Genomic DNA, 17927 nt, shown 5'->3' with positions numbered 1-17927 from the left:
CCTGAAAGCATATATATACCATCGTTGGAAACCACAACATCTTTCTCATTTGAGGATATATGTGTAATGAAGCTCTACAAACAATATGCAGTGAGCATGCCACACTAAATCTAATGATAAAACTTTAGAAGTTTTCATCAGCTAATATACAGCCTCATGATAATATTGTACTATATGGTATTAATAATCGACAATTTAGACTTACATGCTGGTTTGAACTCATTATGGGGTTTAATCACACCTGTAATTCATCTCAATCACTCAGACATTGACAGAAGAAACAACATTAAAACTGCAAAAACACTCACAAATTTGGAAAAAACACTAAGTGGAAAAGATTAGACTGAAAGATTAAAGTCCTATGAGGGAACATCCTCTATGGGTGCTGTTAGCTAGCCTTAGCTTGGATGGGAGGCCTAAGAAGTAAAGTTTCCCAAATTTTGAGAAGTTTAATACAACCATAATTAGTAAGATTGGGTTGGCTTTTTAATTCTGCATCTAAAAACAGTCTTTCTAATATTTTTGTAATTTTTTGTAGTGAAGCATAGTAAATTTTTTCAATTTACTATGTAGGTAAGGTAGGTGTTGCACTACCTTACTGCGGTACGGTAGTACAACACCGGGCAACTCATAGCAAAGGTGGACCAAGCTAACATCACTCCTATCCCAGTATCTCCCATAATGCAAAATACATCTCCTTGCAGATATGTATAATGTTATGCATTAAGGGAAGGGCCACTACCCAGACTAGTTTTGACCTTTATTGAGGTCTCTTCAGTGGGAGCCAGGCCCAGTGGTGGAGATACCAGGCAGAAGCAGTAGCGAGGTCATCTTTACCTATAGGAGTTGCCAAAAGGTGTGCCACCTTTTTTATTAAATTATTCTGGATTTAGAGAAAAATGTTGAAAGTTTATTTTTCACTTGGTTAGACTATAATAAATTTAGTTTAATCCTTTATCCAAGTGTGAGCAAACAAAGTTTGCACCTGAAAATATCTTCAGGACTGAATATGGTGTTGTACTACCTTACTGGGGTAAGGTAGCACAACACTGGGCAACTCATAGCAAAGGTGGACCAAGCTAACATCACTCCTATCCCAGTATCTCCCATAATGCAAAACACATCTCCTTGCAGATATGTATAATGTTATGCATTAAGGGATTGGCCACTACCCAAACTAGTTTCGACCTTTATTGAGGTCTCTTCAGTGGGAGCCAGGCCCAGTGGTGGAGATACCAGGCACAAGCACTAGCGAGGTCATCTTTACCTATAGGAGTTGCCAAAAGGTGTGCCACCTTTTTTATTAAATTACACTGGATTTAGAGAAAGATGTTGAAAGTTTATTTTTCACTTGGTTAAACTATAATAAATTTAGTTTAATCCTTTATCCAAGTGTGGGCAAACAAAGTTTGTGCTGAAAATATCTTCGGGACTCATTTTCAGGCACAAGCTTTGTTTGCTCACACTTGGATAAAGGATTAAACTAAATTTATTATAGTCTAACCAAGTGAAACATAAACTTTCAACATCTTTTTCTAAATCCAGAGTAATTTAATAAAAAAGGTGGCACACTTTTTGGCAACTCCTATAGGTAAAGATGACCTCGCTAGTGCTTCTGCCTGGTATCTCCACCACTGGGCCTGGCTCCCATTGAAGAGACCTCAATAAAGATCGAAACTAGTCTGGGTAGTGGCCAATCCCTTAATGCATAACATTATACATAGCAAGGAGATGCATTTTGCATTATGGGAGATACTGGGATAGGAGTGATGCTACCTTGGTCAATCTTTGCTACGAGCTGCCCAATGTTGTACTACTCTACTGGGGTAAGGTAGTACAACACCATATTCAGTCCTGAAGATATTTTTAGACGCAAACTTTGTTTGCTCACACTTGGATAAAGGATTAAACTAAATTTATTATATAATAAGAAGAGTTGCAGGAACAAGGAACTTTGCAAAAACCTGGAACTGATAGAGGATGTAGAAGATCCTCAAGGGAGAGCAGAATGAGAATAGCTAGTTTTAGATAAGGTTTGAATGCTATGCAGAGATTATACTTTTTTTGAGTTGTGGCTATTGTTTTCTGAGGTGCCCTGGATATACAAAACAATGAAAGCATTACTGTAGTTAGCAAGTTGAGAGGAATGCAAGGAGATGGAAGGAACAATTAATTTATGGACCTTTTTGAGATTGTAGACATTGGACAGGAAAGTCTGGAGAATAAAGGAGAGTTCAGCAGTAAGATCAGCCTCAGTAGAACAGGGATTGGAGGCTCTATTAACAAGGATTTTGATAACACCATATTGTTCAGAGGGAGGATGATGGGAAAGTTTGTGTATGTTACCACAACCTTACACCAACCTGTGTGGGTGGTTTTTTTGTAGAATGAAAAAGAATGCTGACATTGGGAAGATGTACAATTATCTAGAAATGCAGACTATTTTCTTTTTCTATGGTGAATGGATTCTGGGATACTGTCTGTTGAGATGAAGGAGTCCAACATGTCTGAGCAATGCGGCCAAACAGAGAACACATCAACATATGAGTATCTTCTGGGGTTGTTGTTTCACATCATTTCGCCCACCTTTGAATCTTTTATGACACTAAAAGACACTTTTTCAGAGCATCCACACCATATGCCACTTTCAACAGCTCAACGTTTCAGTGGCAGTTTTGCCGATTTTCACACAAAATTTGATGCTAACATGCTGCTCCAAATTTCGATCACACATTTTTATGCCAAAGTTTATATGCAGGTCTCTCAACCAAATCGCCACACGGGTGACACTACATAGCCGTTCCAGGAATTAAATAAATTGTCACACCTCGTATTTTAACCAGATAGTTTTGAGAATAGCAGTATCAAGACCATGTTTTTCAAAATGTTCCATATAATAATCGGCACAAGAGAGAGGCTGAACCTTCAGTCTGTTTATAAATAGCAAATAGTAGGTTACATCACTTGGAAAGATACTTTTATAAACAGATTATGTGTGTGTGTGAGAGAGAGAAGTATTTTATATATATAGAATGACAGTTGGAAAGAGCTTAGGTATTTTCCATCTTGAGTACAACAAAGCAGAGAGACTCCTTTGTTATTCATTATCCAAAAAAAGTTTATTATCAAAATGTGTGAGGTATAAGAAATGTAACAAAAAATGTTTCTTCTTTTTTTTTTAATTAAATGTAACAATATTCAAAGTTTATGTTTGCAAATTATATGCTTATTAAAACAGCCTAGCAGATTTCTGCTTACTTCAAAATAATTAATAGCATACATAAAAGTCAATATAGTTATATGGCAAAGTGATAAAATGCAAAAAGTTTATATTCTTAAAAAAAAAGAAAGAAAACTAATTACTAAAATAATATCAGTTCAATATGAAAAATATGAAACAAAACTTGCCTACATATCCATCACTTCCAACCAGTTTTAAAGCAATTTTGTCAGCAAGAATAGAGGAATTTCCATGAGCAATATTAGCAAATGGACCAGCATGAACAAATACTGGTGTACCCTAAACAGAAATTAAAAAGGCACACTTTTTGTATGTAATAGATAAAACACTAGAATAACACTGTTCTAGTCAGACTTTGGGCATAGAATTTAAAATGCAATTGGCAATGGAAATGAAAATTAGTATTAGTAATATTTCTGTGCCTCCACAGAATCACTACACTTGCTTCAGGATAATCCTTCCATTCTATACATCCCAGTAACTATTATCTCACCTTGAACTCTTTCAATGTATGTATAATCATTACTCCTCTAGCAAACACATTCCACACACTAATCACTCTTCATACAAAAAATCAACTTCTTACTCCATTGTTTACAAATATTGATTTCAGAGAGATGAATTATGTTTTTCTTGCTTAACAGGTTCCAGATCTGCCTGATAAGCTAATTTCATCTACTTATAAGCCTCATTCAGATAAGAGGAGAGGTAATGACCTCTCCTTTTACCTGTCCAAGTTTTGTACCCCCCAAATCAATCTTCATATTCAACATCCCACAAGCCATTCTCCTGAAGCAATCCTCACATCAAAATTATTTTTTATTACTGTCCTTCTTTCCCCAATTCCACATAATTTACAAACAACTGAATAACAATGGATTAAATTATAGATATAAATTAAATAATAGTAGCTAAGAACAGAGTCTGTGGCATTCTTTATGTCACCCTCCTTTGAGCCACTACTTTCCCTGAATACAACTTTTCTGATATTTATCAGTCACCCATCCTTATTTCCAAACTACCATTCTGTTATCTATTCCCATTTCCTTCAATTTCAATACTAATTTGTCAAGTGATATTTTACAAATGCCACAGGCCCTGTTCTGAGCTACTACTCCACTACACATTTCACCGTCTCCTCTACTATTTAATTCTCCAAATAGACACAACTACTACCATCAACACCATCTGCCACCCATCACCACCAACAACAATACTACTCAGTGGTGTACCCAGAGGGGGGGGGAAGCCTCCCCAAAGAAAAAGGAAAAAAAAAACACTAGAAAATTTGCCAAAAATCTTAACCTAACGAAAATTCCTTTTTTTTTTTTTTTAATGTCGTGTTGTGTATTCTATTTCTATACTACTTATGAATTAGCAATCATTGCAGATGCTCAGTCATGAGTCGTATGCGATGCATAGTATGTATTCTTGAGTCGTCTACTCAACTTGCCCCCTCCCCCACAAGATTAAATCCCGAGTTTGCTACTGGTACTCCTTGTATGTAAATTACATATGTTCTCATATAAAAAGTGAGCAAAAAGAAGAGAAGGAGGAGGAGGGGAGGGAATCCCATAACACATCTTGTTGATAAGCTTCATTTAGGTAATTATGCCATAATTACCTTCATGAAGGTAATTAATTATGGCAGTTTTATCAAGTGATCAAATCTGATTGTTTACTTGTTTATTATGTCTGAAAAGAAAAAAGTTATGGAAAATTTTATACTGTTTACAGATGTCTAAATTACAACATAAGTGAAGGTTTTGCAAAGACAGTCATTCAGTGTTACTCTATAAGTAACACTGAAGATGAAAAGAGAGGAAGAAGAACACTAAACTCATTTTATGGTTTCTTGTTCACTGTTTTGAGTGAGTTAATGATCGAAAACTTATTTATTCAGGAATTATCGGTATATATATTAGATGAAGAAACTTTGCAGACCAAGTACAGCAGTAGTGATTAATCATTTGGGTGGGGGAACTATATATATGAATTATAGTGTATAGGAAGGAAGAATCTCTGCCATATTCAAAAAAAAAAAAAAAAAAAACACTTTATTTTATATTTTTTATCTGCAAGGTACCTTGCATGAGACAAACTTTCAAGTTAGCATATTATTATTATATTATTATTATTATTCAGACCTTCATGGAGTCAAGAGACTCTTCCTGGGAGGTCCTTCCTAGGAAACACAAACTCTATCATACCACTCCTTGAACTCATTGACGGTTCTTGCTCTCATCACTCCATCAGGCAATGCATTCCACAGTTCAACCACACTCCACGCAAAGAAACATGTATAGGCGGATATGACCTCTCTGTTGCTTCTGCCTTAGTATGACCACTCTGGGTCTGCCTCCCACTGATGAGACCTCAATAAAGGTCAAAACCGGTCTGGATAGTGGCCCTTCCCTTAATGCATAGCAGTATACATGTCTGCAAGGAGATGTGCTTTGCATTATGGGAGATACTGAGACAAGGAGTGATGAGAGAGCTTGGTCCACCTTTGCTATGAGTTCCCAAGGGATGTACCACCTTACCTCAGTCCTGAAGATATTTTCAGGTGCAAACTTTGTTTGCTTACACTTGGATAAAGGATTAAACTAAATTTATTATAGTCTAACAAATGCAAAATAAACTTCCAACATCTTTCTCTAAATCTGGATTAATTTAATAATAAGATGGTACATCGGTTAGCAACGCGTATAGGTGGATATGACCTCTCCATTGCTTCTTCCTTAGTATCGCAACTCTGGGTCTGCCTCCCACTGATGAGACCTCAATAAAGGTCTAAACTGGTCTGGATAGTGGCACTTCCCTTAATGCACAGCAGTATACATGTCCACAAGGAGATGTGCTTTGCATTATGGGAGATACTGAGACAAGGAGTGATGAGAGCTTGGTCCACCTTTGCTATGAGTTGCCAAGGGATGTACCACCGTACCTCAGTCCTGAAGATATTTTCAGGCGCAAACTTTGTTTGCTTAAACTTGGATAAAGGATTAAACTAAATTTACTAACCAAGTGCAAAATAAACTTCCAGTAAGTTTACAACTTTTTGGATCACAATTTAACACCTGCAGAAGTGAACATCCTAAAAAAAGATTTCAATTTTGCAGTCACACTAAAGCACATACTACCTAAAATAGATATTATGTGTAACCGTAAGTGACAGCCTCCCCAATAACCTTAAGCACCACACGTGTATGTGAGACCAACAACAGACAAGGCAAAGTTCATTTGAGATATCATTTCAATTATCACATGTACATTAATCAAATTCCATGTGCAGTTAAGACATCATCAGCATTCTCCATCAATGTATGGGTAGGTATCTTTGGAGATAGATTAATAGGACCATATGTTTTGCTCAAAGAGAAAGGCTTACAAAACCTTTGTGCTATGACGTTTTGCGAAACTTGGTCTGAACAACCCTCCATTTGTGCTTGATGATATTCCCTTGGGACAGAGGCAAAATGTGGTTCATACATCACATAGCGTCCAGTGCACATCAGTCCTAAAGCCTTAGGGTATCTTGATCAGAGATTTCCTGAGAGATGGATTGGTCAAAGTAAATCAATTACATGACATTCTTTGTCACCTGACCAAATTCCTGTAGATCTTTATTAACCTTCTAAAAGACATCAGGCACATGAGGATAAAAATAAAATGTCTTTATTGACAGAAACTATTAATGTGTTGTTCCCACTTTTGTCCAAAATAATTGGTTCAATGCATTTCTGAAAGACTTTCTATTAAATTCCACCAGCGATGGTAAGGTAGTTGGAGGAATAGTATTCTGCTCCTTTAAAGTATTACTAAGTTCCTAATGAAGGAAGCCCAGAGATTACTTTAATAATCTGCATAATCACTCAATCACTCTCTCTCTCTCTCTCTCTCTCTTCCCTCTCTATCTTCAGAAATGAGTTAGATACCTTGCCCAAGTTTGTGGTCAGAATCCCCCTCACTGTAAAGCATTGGCAAAAATACATATTAATCTATATAAATTAGTTGTTAGATATATATATATATATATATATATATTTAAATCTAACAACTAATTTATATGGAATAAGAGAGAAATTAGTCAAAACACTAAATTAGCCGTACACAACACAATGTCCAAGACAATTTTAACTTATGGATCTCAGAGCTGGGTTAGAAATAAAACACTTGACCAAAGACTAGAGACCACAGGTATGAGAGTCCTGAGAAAGATTAGGAGCATGACCAGATGGCATCAGTAGCAATATCATATTAAAAACGAGGATATTAGGAAGAAAGTTGACATTGTTAGCATCCAGGAGTGTGTTAGCAGAGCTAATTTCAGGTGGTATGGTCACTTAAACAGAATAGGAGAGGAAAGATTAGCAAAACAAGTGTTCTCTGCCAGGTTGGCAGGAAAACGACCTAGAAGACAGAAATATAAGATCTGATAATGTTGGAGCCTTGACAGGTAACAGATTGATTTGGAGGAAAATTGTAAATAGGAGGTTAGTAATGATGTAGGTTTTTCATGTAGTACTACATATCCTGTTGACCCCTAGAGGGTACATGTCAGGAATTTGATGATGATGAACTAACAACTAATTAAATTCCTGATATGTACCCTCAAAAGGTGAACAGAATACGATGTCAATATATGATAAGTAAATTTACATTATTACTAACATCCTATCACCAATTTTCTTACCAATCAGTCAGTTATATATTAGTACTAATACAGTCAGAATACATATTTCAGTCTTCTAAGGTATTTCTGATTGTATCAATGTACTTAGATTTGGTCTTACTCTGGGTCTTTTTCATTATATCCAGGAATGAAACACCTGTTTTGCTAACTTTTACTCTACCATTCTATTTAAGCTTTGCTTCATTCCTGAATGCTAAGAATGTCAAGTTCCTTCCTAATATCTTTGATTCTGCCACTTATGCCATCTAATTTTCTCTCCTCATTCATTCTCCTAATTTTTCTCACAACTATCACTGTGATCTCTTGATCTTTAATCAACTGATTCTTTTCTAACCCAACTCTCAGGTTCAAAAATTTACAACTGGTTTGAACATTGCTTTTCATACAGCTAGTTTAGTACTTTGTCTACTCTCTTATTTCATATACATTTATTCAACTGACTCCCTGCCATATCAGCTTATTATTTGAATCCCACCATATTTAATTTGCTATCTTTACCAAAATAAGTGTGCCTAAATAGCTGAAATATTTTACTTGTTCTATAGGTTCTGCACTTAGGATGCAGATTATTTATCAGAATAACATCATCTGTATAAAGTAAAAAGCTAAGATTAACATATCTAAATTCTAAATTTTATATTGGGTTTAAAGTTAATTTCCTTCATAATGTGATCTATATAGATGATGAATAGCAGTGAAGATTTTCTTTCCTTCATAATGTCATCGATACAGATAAAGAATAGCAATGCAGGTAGTGCATGTACTGTTACACATGATTTTACAACAGATCATCTCTAAAACAACAAAAATTACACCAGAAGACCAGAAGTAATAACTACAGTAATAAACTTTAATGAAAAGTACAAAAATATCATACTGCAAATAACAGTACATCATCAGAATATGGAAACAACAAGCAAATAAAAAAACATGAAATAATATTGAAACTATTTTTGATATTTACAGAAGATCAGAATCTCCCAAAGTTTGGGAGATTCTCATGTTATGCCAACAGCTGAAATAATAATCTTCTTCTTCTTCTTCCTAACATGGAATTTAGGCCATGTGGCCTGTTCTGGTCTCATGCCATCTCTTTCTTGGTCTTCCGATTCTTCTTTTTCCACTTATTTTGTATCTGTATAATATTTTTGGTGGTCTGCTGTTGTCCATTCGATTTAAATGTTCTAGCCATTTTTGTTTATACTGGCTTATGTAGTAATTAACTGGTTTTATTTTCAGGGATTGTAAGATTTCTTCTTTTGTTTTGTGGTTCCTCTTGGAATATCCAGCTGTTTTTCTGAGGAACTTCATTTCTGCTGTTTGAATTCATTTTTCATCTTTCCTTTTCATGGTCCATGTTTCGCTTCCGTATACTTTGATCCAGAGTTGGGTTGACAACAATGGTATAATCTTTGATGGACAGCATGGATTTGCTAAAGGGAGGTCGTGTTTTAGTAATCTACTTACTTATTACAATAAAGTGACTGCTTCCTTGGACAGAGGAGAAGGATACACAGTAATATACTTGGATTTCGCAAAAGCTTTTGATAGAGTGCCTCATGATAAGTTGACAGTCAAACTAGAGCAGATGGGGTTGGATATTAGATTAGTGCATTGGATTGGAGACTGGCTATCTGATAGGTATCAACAAGTTGTGTATGGGGGTGCAATATTCAGGAAAAGGAAAGTCACTAGTGGAGTGCCTCAGGGATCTGTTTTAGGGCCATTACTATTTAACTTGTATATTAATGATATTGGCGAAGATTTGGATGGAGATATTCAGTTGTTTGCAGATGATGCAAAGTTGGGACGAACCATAAAGAGTAGTGAAGATGTTGTGGCCTTGCAAGAAGACTTGAATAAATTGAGTGATTGGGCAAGCAAATGGGGATGTGAGTTCAATGTTGCAAAATGTAAGGTTTTTAAAATTTGGAAAACAAAGATGGGATGCAGAATTTATGCTTGGTGAAAATATATTGTTGGAAGTAGAGGAAATAAGAGATCTGGGAGTGATAGTGGATAAGGATCTAAAATTTAGGGGTCACATCGCCAAAATTGTGAAGACAACACAAAGACTTCTGGGAATGATGAGGAGGACACTGACATGTAGAAGTAGGGAGATTCTTGTTCCATTGTATAAGGCTTTGATTAGGCCACACATGGACTATTGTGCCCAGATTTGGTCACCTGGTTTTCAGAAGGATGAAGAGATGTTGGAAAGGGTCCAAAGGCGACTGACTAAGGTAGTTTCTGACCTCTGGAATGTCGAGTATGAGGAAAGATTGAAAAGATGTAATTTGCAGAGACTAGTGGAGAGAAGGAAGAGGGGAGATATGATAGAGACCTACAAGTTGGTAAGGGGTTGCTATAGGATCAATGGTGGAGAAGTTCTACAGCGAATAGTGGGAGATCAGGGGAGAACCAGAGGTCATCCCTGGAAACTGTATAAAGAGGGTGTGAGTAGGGGAGTGAGAGGCAGGTTTTTTTCGTGCAGAGTTGTGAATGATTGGAATGCCTTGCCTGAGAGTGTGGTGTCTGCAGGGAGTTTGAATGTGTTTAAGACCCGGTATGATGAGATGTGTGTGAGATAAAAGGACCTCCTAGATGAGTCTTTGACTCCATGAGGTCTTGTTTAATAATAATAATAATAATAATAATAGTAGAGCTGGTTTTGACAAGACATTATATAGTCTGATTCTAGTGTGTTTTTGTACCAGGGATGGCTTAAATATATTATTTATTATGCCATTTACTTTGACAAAGTTGGATATTTTAGTGTCTATGTCTTTTTCTTCTTCGTATGATAGATCACATCCCAAGTATTTGAAAGTGTTTACTTGTTCTAGTATTTTATTATCTATCACTGTTTTACTTCTTATTGGGTTTTCTCCTTTGAATGCCACTATTTTTGTTTTTTCATTGGATATTGTCATGTTATATTGCTTTGAGATATCATTTAATGATTTTAATGATCTTTGTAAGTCATCTTCTGATGTAGCTAATATTATTTGATCATCTGCAAATAGTAGCGTATCTATCTTCATTTGCGGGTTCATTTGTATACCAAGTGGGTTATGCTGTTTCCAGATTGTTAATATTTCATTTATATATATATTGAAAAGCAGAGGTGAGAGGGTACATCCTTGTCGTACTCCTCTTGATATATCTTTCCATTCTGAGGTGTGTTCTAATTTAACTGGTTTTTTATTTCCTGTATATATTTCTTGAATGGATTGTAAAAGTTGGTTTGGTATGTTTAAATCAGTTAATATTTTAAACAATTTTTGTCTACTAATTTTGTCAAAGGCTTTTTCATAATCAATAAATGCCACGTGTGTTTCTTTTTGAAATTCTCTTCTCTTTTCTATTAATAATTTTAAAGTAAAAATTGGATCTATGCAGGATCGGCCTTTTCGGAAACTGTTTTGTTCTTCTAGTAATTTGTTTTCTACAATGCTGCTTAGTTTCTCTTTTAATATTCCTGCATATATTTTATATCCTGTATTCAGCAGGCTAATTCCCCTATAATTATTGCAATTGTCTTTATTTCCTTTTTTATAGATTGGGATAACCAGTGCTTTTTTCCAAGAGCTAGGGGTTTTTCCAGACATCCAAACCATATTAAAAAATTTCATAAGTCTTTCATTAAATTTTTCACCTGCATTTTTGTATAGTTCTATATTTATATTGTCTTCTCCTGGCATTTTCCTATTTTTCATCTTCTTTATTATATTTTTCAGTTCTAACATTGTGATATTTTCTATTAGGTCATTCTTTGTCTTATAAAATTTTAATTCATTGTTCTCATCTGTCCAGAGATTTTGGAAATAGGTCACCCATTTTTCTAAATCTATTGTTTGTATTTTTATCTTTTCTTTTATTTCTTTATTCATGTATTTTATTACTTTATAGGTTTTGGGTTGTGGCTTAAATAAATCCTTTTCTAATTAAAAGGGAGATGTTAAATCCTGTTTTATTTTAAAATAAAAATAAAAATAAAGAGGGAAAGAACATGGCAGTGGACGTTGATAGAATTTCCATCGCATTTCTCATCAATCTCTGTAGTTCTCATCAATCTCTGTAGTACCTTCACCGCAACTCCAGATATACAGATCAGCCTATAATTTGTAGCCAAAGCCTTATCACCACTTTGTGCAGTGGAACAATTTTACCTTCTTTCCACTCTCTTTGAAACTTTGTCATTGTGAGACTCTTATTAAACAAGCCAATTACTGCCAATTGCCTTGTTGACAGCAAGTTTATTTATTTCCTCAAAAACCTCCCGCTCTCTCACAAATAAGCCATCCTTCAATGTCCTCTACAATTAAGTCTCTCATGATTTCACCTTGATGAGAAAGAATGAATCACCATTATAAACTGATCACTGAATACCTCACCAATATCTTCTGTAGTAGTTATCATTCTACCATTTTCATCCATTAACATCATATACTTGCAACAAATCTAAAAAACCATCTAGGTTTTTCTTGCCTGATTTGCCAATTTCTTCTCATGCTGCACTTTTGTTGTCCTTATTAACAGAGTCACTCTCCTAGCTTGTACTTTATACTCTTCATGTAACTGATTATTACCATTTTTCATCTTGTACTGCTTCCAAAGTGCCTTCTTCTTCTAGATTTCATGATTAAGTCTCTCATTCATCCATTTTACACCTACCTTATTCAGCCTTTTGACCTTTGTAATACATTCGCACATTGATGTATGTATTTTTTCGTCAGCTCCAAGCAGCATTTATTTCCTTACTGCTTAATTCCTCATTCCATGCTATAGCTCCAAGATGTCCTCATTCCAAGCTGGTGATTATGACAATCTTTAGAAGATTGTCATAATCACCAGCCTTGTACGTTCATATACATCCTTTCTTCACACGTCTGTATATGGCTATCCACAACTCAAGTGATTACTTCATGATCACTCTCACCAACTGGAGAGAAGTGCAAAACCCAAACACTATTACACTGTCTGATGAAATGATCAGATCTAAAAACTCTTGATCCTCGCATGCTCTCCTTTACATGCTGCCTGAAATAGCATGTAGAGTTGTCTCTCAAGAACTCGAGAAATTCATTTTCTTTATTCCCAAATGCTATCTCTTCATTACAATCTATACCACCATAATTAAAATCACTCTTCCTTTGTTCACTAATTCAAGTTATCCAGATTATCCAGATAATTCAAGTTGTCCAGGTAATCCAAAATTACCTGGTCTATAGAAACATGTAATTAAATATGAATTCCTGTCGACCTCCAACTCACACTATACTACCTAAAAACTATTGCCACTATTTTCTTCTTTCATGTCTACCTTGTGTATGATATAAATCCCCTGCTATCATTAGAAGAACTCCCTCCTCCTTTCTAGTACAGGACACAAGAGTGTACAGGAGAGTTGAAACAGAAAATAGCCATCATTTTGTTTTGAACAGAATAATAATAAATATATTGAAAGAAAAGCATGTACCAAAGTTTTTAAATGAATCAAAGTCAAGCAGATTTCAGAGATGAACTTTAAACTCAAAATATGTTATTGCAGAAAAAAATAAAAGTTTGAAAACAAGAACCAAACCATGGAGACTCGCTGACAGAAATCTCAAGAACACACTGATTGATTCAACCAGAGAGGTATGTGGTGAAATTATTTGCAAGGATAGAAAAATCTGAACTTCATAGCACAAACAAGAAGTTAAAGAGGCAGTTCTGGAACAGAAGGAATCATAACAAAAGTTTGTAGTAAATCTTCAGCCTGTGTTCCGAGAGAATATAGGAGAAAATGTAAGACAACTAGGTTATAAGTTGGATAAGATTTTATCCTCTAGGTCTTCCATGAATAAGTCAGCAGAAGAAGGAGAGAGTGGGCTACCCATGGCTAATCCAGTAAGTTATGTTTAACAACTAGGTTATGTTTAACCACAAACAAAAGCCATGGGAAGACCTCAATAAGAACATAGAAGATAAATGTCATGAAGGTAACAAAATGTTCTGGAGATGACAGAACATTTTGTTACCTTCTGTATCAATATACAAAAAATTTAATAGGTTTAATAGGTCAGAGATTTTGATACAAACTATTAGCCTACTAGTTTTACCACATTAACTGGTGGCTTCTTCTGGGCCAGATAAATTTACACATAACAGAGTAAAATCAAAAATGAGCTTAAGTTAGGAATTAATACATAACTGAAAGATGAAAAAATATCAAATTCATAGGAACCGTTACACAAACGCATGCAGCATGGATGTTAACACTTAATCAGTGATTTAAAAAAAAAACTGGATGAGAACTACAGAAGAATTTCCTTACTGAGTGTTCCAGGGAAGATTTCTGCATGCATGCTATGCTAGAAGAGGTTAAGAAAAAATTATGAAGAATGGGCTGAATTCAGGAAAAAAGAGCTGCAGGATTAGACTTTCACTTTAAATTAAAGATTTGAGAAAAAATTGACATATAATAAGGATCAGTATTTCACTTTTGTAGATCTGGAAAAGGGATATGACAAGGTGCTGAGAGAAATGCTGTTCAAAATGCTACAATTACATGGTGTAAACAGGAAATTATACACAGCAGTACCTACTCTATATTTCAACTATAAGCGAGAACTTAGAATTGGAGTACAGGAAGATGATCTATTTAATCTTTAAAGGCACCTGTGACATAACTATAAAGCAACAAAAATTACATAATAAACAAAGTAATAGAGTTTGATAGAAAGTACAAATATTTCATACACAAAATTACAATTTAGACTTATGGGGGGGGCAGATGTTAAACACCTTCTAATAAACACCTAGAACAAAAATTATATTAATACAACTGATATAACCAGAAGAAAGAACATATGGGGATATAAGAACATAAGTTACCTTCATAACTCTGCTACTAATATGTTCTGTCTTGTGGTTATATCAGTTACTTTAATACAGTGTTTCCCAACGTGGGGCGTATACTCCACAGGGGGGGGATTAGAAAATGATGTTGCATTCATCATTTCATCACCGATATACTCAAAAAACACACCATTGTCGGCGATAAATTGTCGATGTTGCAACCCTGACTTTCCAAGAAAAAAGCTGACATCACTAGTACAGCAGTCAACATAAATACAGTATCAAGAAGAAATCTTGGTTCTAGGACAGAAGTTTCCAATTCAGTCTGCATATCTGAAGTTATAGCCAAAGTATTGGAGAGGTTAATTATGAATAGAATACAGAAATCGACTGATGGATATAGGATTCTTTACGATAGTCAGCATGGATGTGTAAAGGGTAAGTTTTGTTTTAGCAATTTACTTGCATTTTATGATAAGGTAACAAGTGTGTTGGATAAGGAAGAAGTATATAAAGTGATATTCTTGGACTTTTGACAAAAGCATTTGATAGATTACTCATGATAAGTTGGTGTACAAGCTGCAGAGGATGGAATGAATAGTATATTGGGTAGATGGGTCAGAGATCTATTGTGCTTTGTAATTCCTTTCATATTTTCTTTTGTATAAGAGCTTTCTTTTTCTATTTCTATTCATTGTCCACTCCCAGAAGAACTTAAATATTGAGTTTGTTAGTTTTTTCCTGCATCCTTATATACTATCTACACTGCAGAGTGAAAACATTATGGCTACCTACTTAATATGATGTTGGTCCTCTGCCAAAACAGCTCTTATCCAGCAAGGCATTAATGCTACAAGATTTTCAAAGGTTTCTTATGGTATCTGGTATCAACATGTAACCAGTAATTCCTTTAACTCTTGTAAACTATGTGGTTGAGCCACAGCAGAGTAGAAGTGCTGTTCCAACACAAACTACAGCTGAATTTTTAGAGATTAATATCTGGGGAATTTGGAGGTCAGAGCAATATCTAAAAGTCTTCTTCACGTTCCGAGAACCATTTTTACACAATCCAGGCAGTGTGGCATGCTGCATTATCCTGTTGAAAGAATGCACAACCAGTGGAGAATACTGTTGCCATGAATGGATGTACCTAACCTGCAATAATGTTTAGGTAGGTGGTAGACGCCATAGTTTCCTGCATAAGTACAACTGGACCCAGGGATCCCAGCAGAACATTGCCTAAAGCATTTACTGCCTTCACTGGCTTGTTTTCATCCCAAGGTACATCCTGGTGCCAACATGTAAACAATGCAAATGCATTCGGCTGTGTACATGGTGCAACAGGAAATGAGATTCATCGGACCAGACAACCTTTTTCTACTCATGCAAAGTCCAGTTTTCATGCTCATGTGCCCATTTGAGATGCTTTTGACAGTAAATAGAGATTAGCATGGGTACTTGAAGCAGCCTGTGACCACACAGTTCCATTTTCAACAGGGTTTGATATACTGTGTGTTATACCACACACTATCCCAGATGGTACAAGCCTTCTGTTGGCTTGTACCATCCAGGATAGTCTTTGCTCACCTCGCGCATTGATGAGCCATGGTTGGCCCACACCTTGTCGGTGGTTTGTGGTTTTTCCCTCCTCGGACCACTTTTTGAAAGTACTCATCATGACTGACTATGAGCACCCCAAAGGCCTTGCCATCTCAGAAATGCTCTGACAAAGTAGTTTGGCTATCACATTTTGGCCTTTGTCAAACTCGCTTAAGTCTGCTGCCTTTCTCATCTGAAGAACAAGAATAACACTGATTAACAGAGTGCAGTATCAGGTGTTATTTATTTATTTTTATGGCTATTTTGCCTATTTTTCTTTTATACCATTATTTATACTGTTACATGACCTGTACATGAGGTGTCAGTTTCCTGCAGTTGCTTCGATTTGCATGAAGACCCGCTGGTCATGATGTTTTGGCTCTTCGGTGTATATGTTGTCAATGGTACTAGGATAACAGTCACTTATATAATACTAGGATTTATACAAAATGGATGGCCTGCATTTGAATGCATTTGGTGTACAGAGCTGGAAAAAGTGTTGCTGAATGAAGTGAAAATGGATGTGCAGAACCAGGGAAACTAGAACTACCAAGGGGGGGGGAGGAGTGGATATGCGGACATCAGTGAGACAGATGAGTGTAAGAATGTATATAATGTACCCGAGCCAGTACTAAGGACAAGAAATCGGAATGGGATAGTTAGAATAATGCATCAAGATAGGGGTGGGACCTCTGCATTTCACGTATGCTAATGCCAGGAGTATTAGGAACAAGAAGGAAGAATTTTTGGCCTTGATGGCTCTTCCTGGTCATAGGTTATTGGCATTAGTGAAACATGGCTGATGGAAGATGGTATAGTTAGTGGGATAGAATGTGTAGGAAAGACAGAGAGAATAAAATGGGGGGGGGGAGTGTTATTGAGGATAGCTGATGAACTGCAGCCAAGGAGAATTGAAGTTGTATTGCAGGATAGTGAAAAGAGCTCATTTGAGGCTATTTGGTGTGAGATTGAGACTGGCAGAACAAAATATACAGTTGGGTGCCGCTATAAACCAGGTGATGGAATAGATGGTGGAGATAGTACGCATAAGCAAATAGAAGCAATGAGTGGAAGGAGGGTAATTATTATGGGGGATTTCAACTATGGTAACATTGATTGGAAGGAGGAGAGGACACATGTGTGAAAGGAATTGAATTTTATTCAATTATTAAGGAATAACTATCTGAGACAGCATGTAATTGAAAATACTAGGAGTTTGAGAGTGCGTAACATAGTAATAGCATCTGAGAATTTGACTGTAATGAATATGACCATGTTGCCACCTATTGGTGAGAGTGATCACAAGGTCTTGACCTGGGAGGTGGCTAAAGGTGTGGAATTTTCGATTAAGACACGGTATATATGTGGAATTACCATGCTGGCAAGTATGACAAGCTTAGGAGATTGCTTGGTTCAGTGCCATGGTATGTAAAACTGCAAGGGCTGGATGTCGATAGAGCATGGGAAGTGGTCAAGGAGCATTTACAGGATTATGGCTGATTGTATACCTAGGGTCCGAATAGTAAAACAAGTAGGAGTTAAATG

At 35.9% G+C, this 17927-nt stretch overlaps 1 protein-coding gene across 1 annotated transcript in view; it reads right to left on the bottom strand.

Annotated features, from left to right (window-relative positions):
* The window catches only part of pug (pug C-1-tetrahydrofolate synthase, cytoplasmic), a 426201-nt gene that overhangs the window by 94769 nt on the left and 313505 nt on the right, over positions 1–17927 (bottom strand). Inside the window, exon 20 of the mRNA XM_090399374.1 lies at positions 3409–3520. Coding sequence (XP_090255500.1) covers positions 3409–3520 — 112 coding nt within the window. The remainder of the gene's footprint in view (positions 1–3408; positions 3521–17927) is intronic.

This window comes from Typopeltis vanoorti, chromosome 10 (assembly GCF_054136105.1).
Source record: "Typopeltis vanoorti isolate ZY-2024b chromosome 10, IOZ_Tvanoo_1.0, whole genome shotgun sequence".
NCBI classification, from domain to species: Eukaryota; Metazoa; Arthropoda; class Arachnida; order Uropygi; family Thelyphonidae; genus Typopeltis; species Typopeltis vanoorti.
Note: the sequence above shows the minus strand (reverse complement) of the source record. Positions and strands in the feature narration are given on the sequence as shown.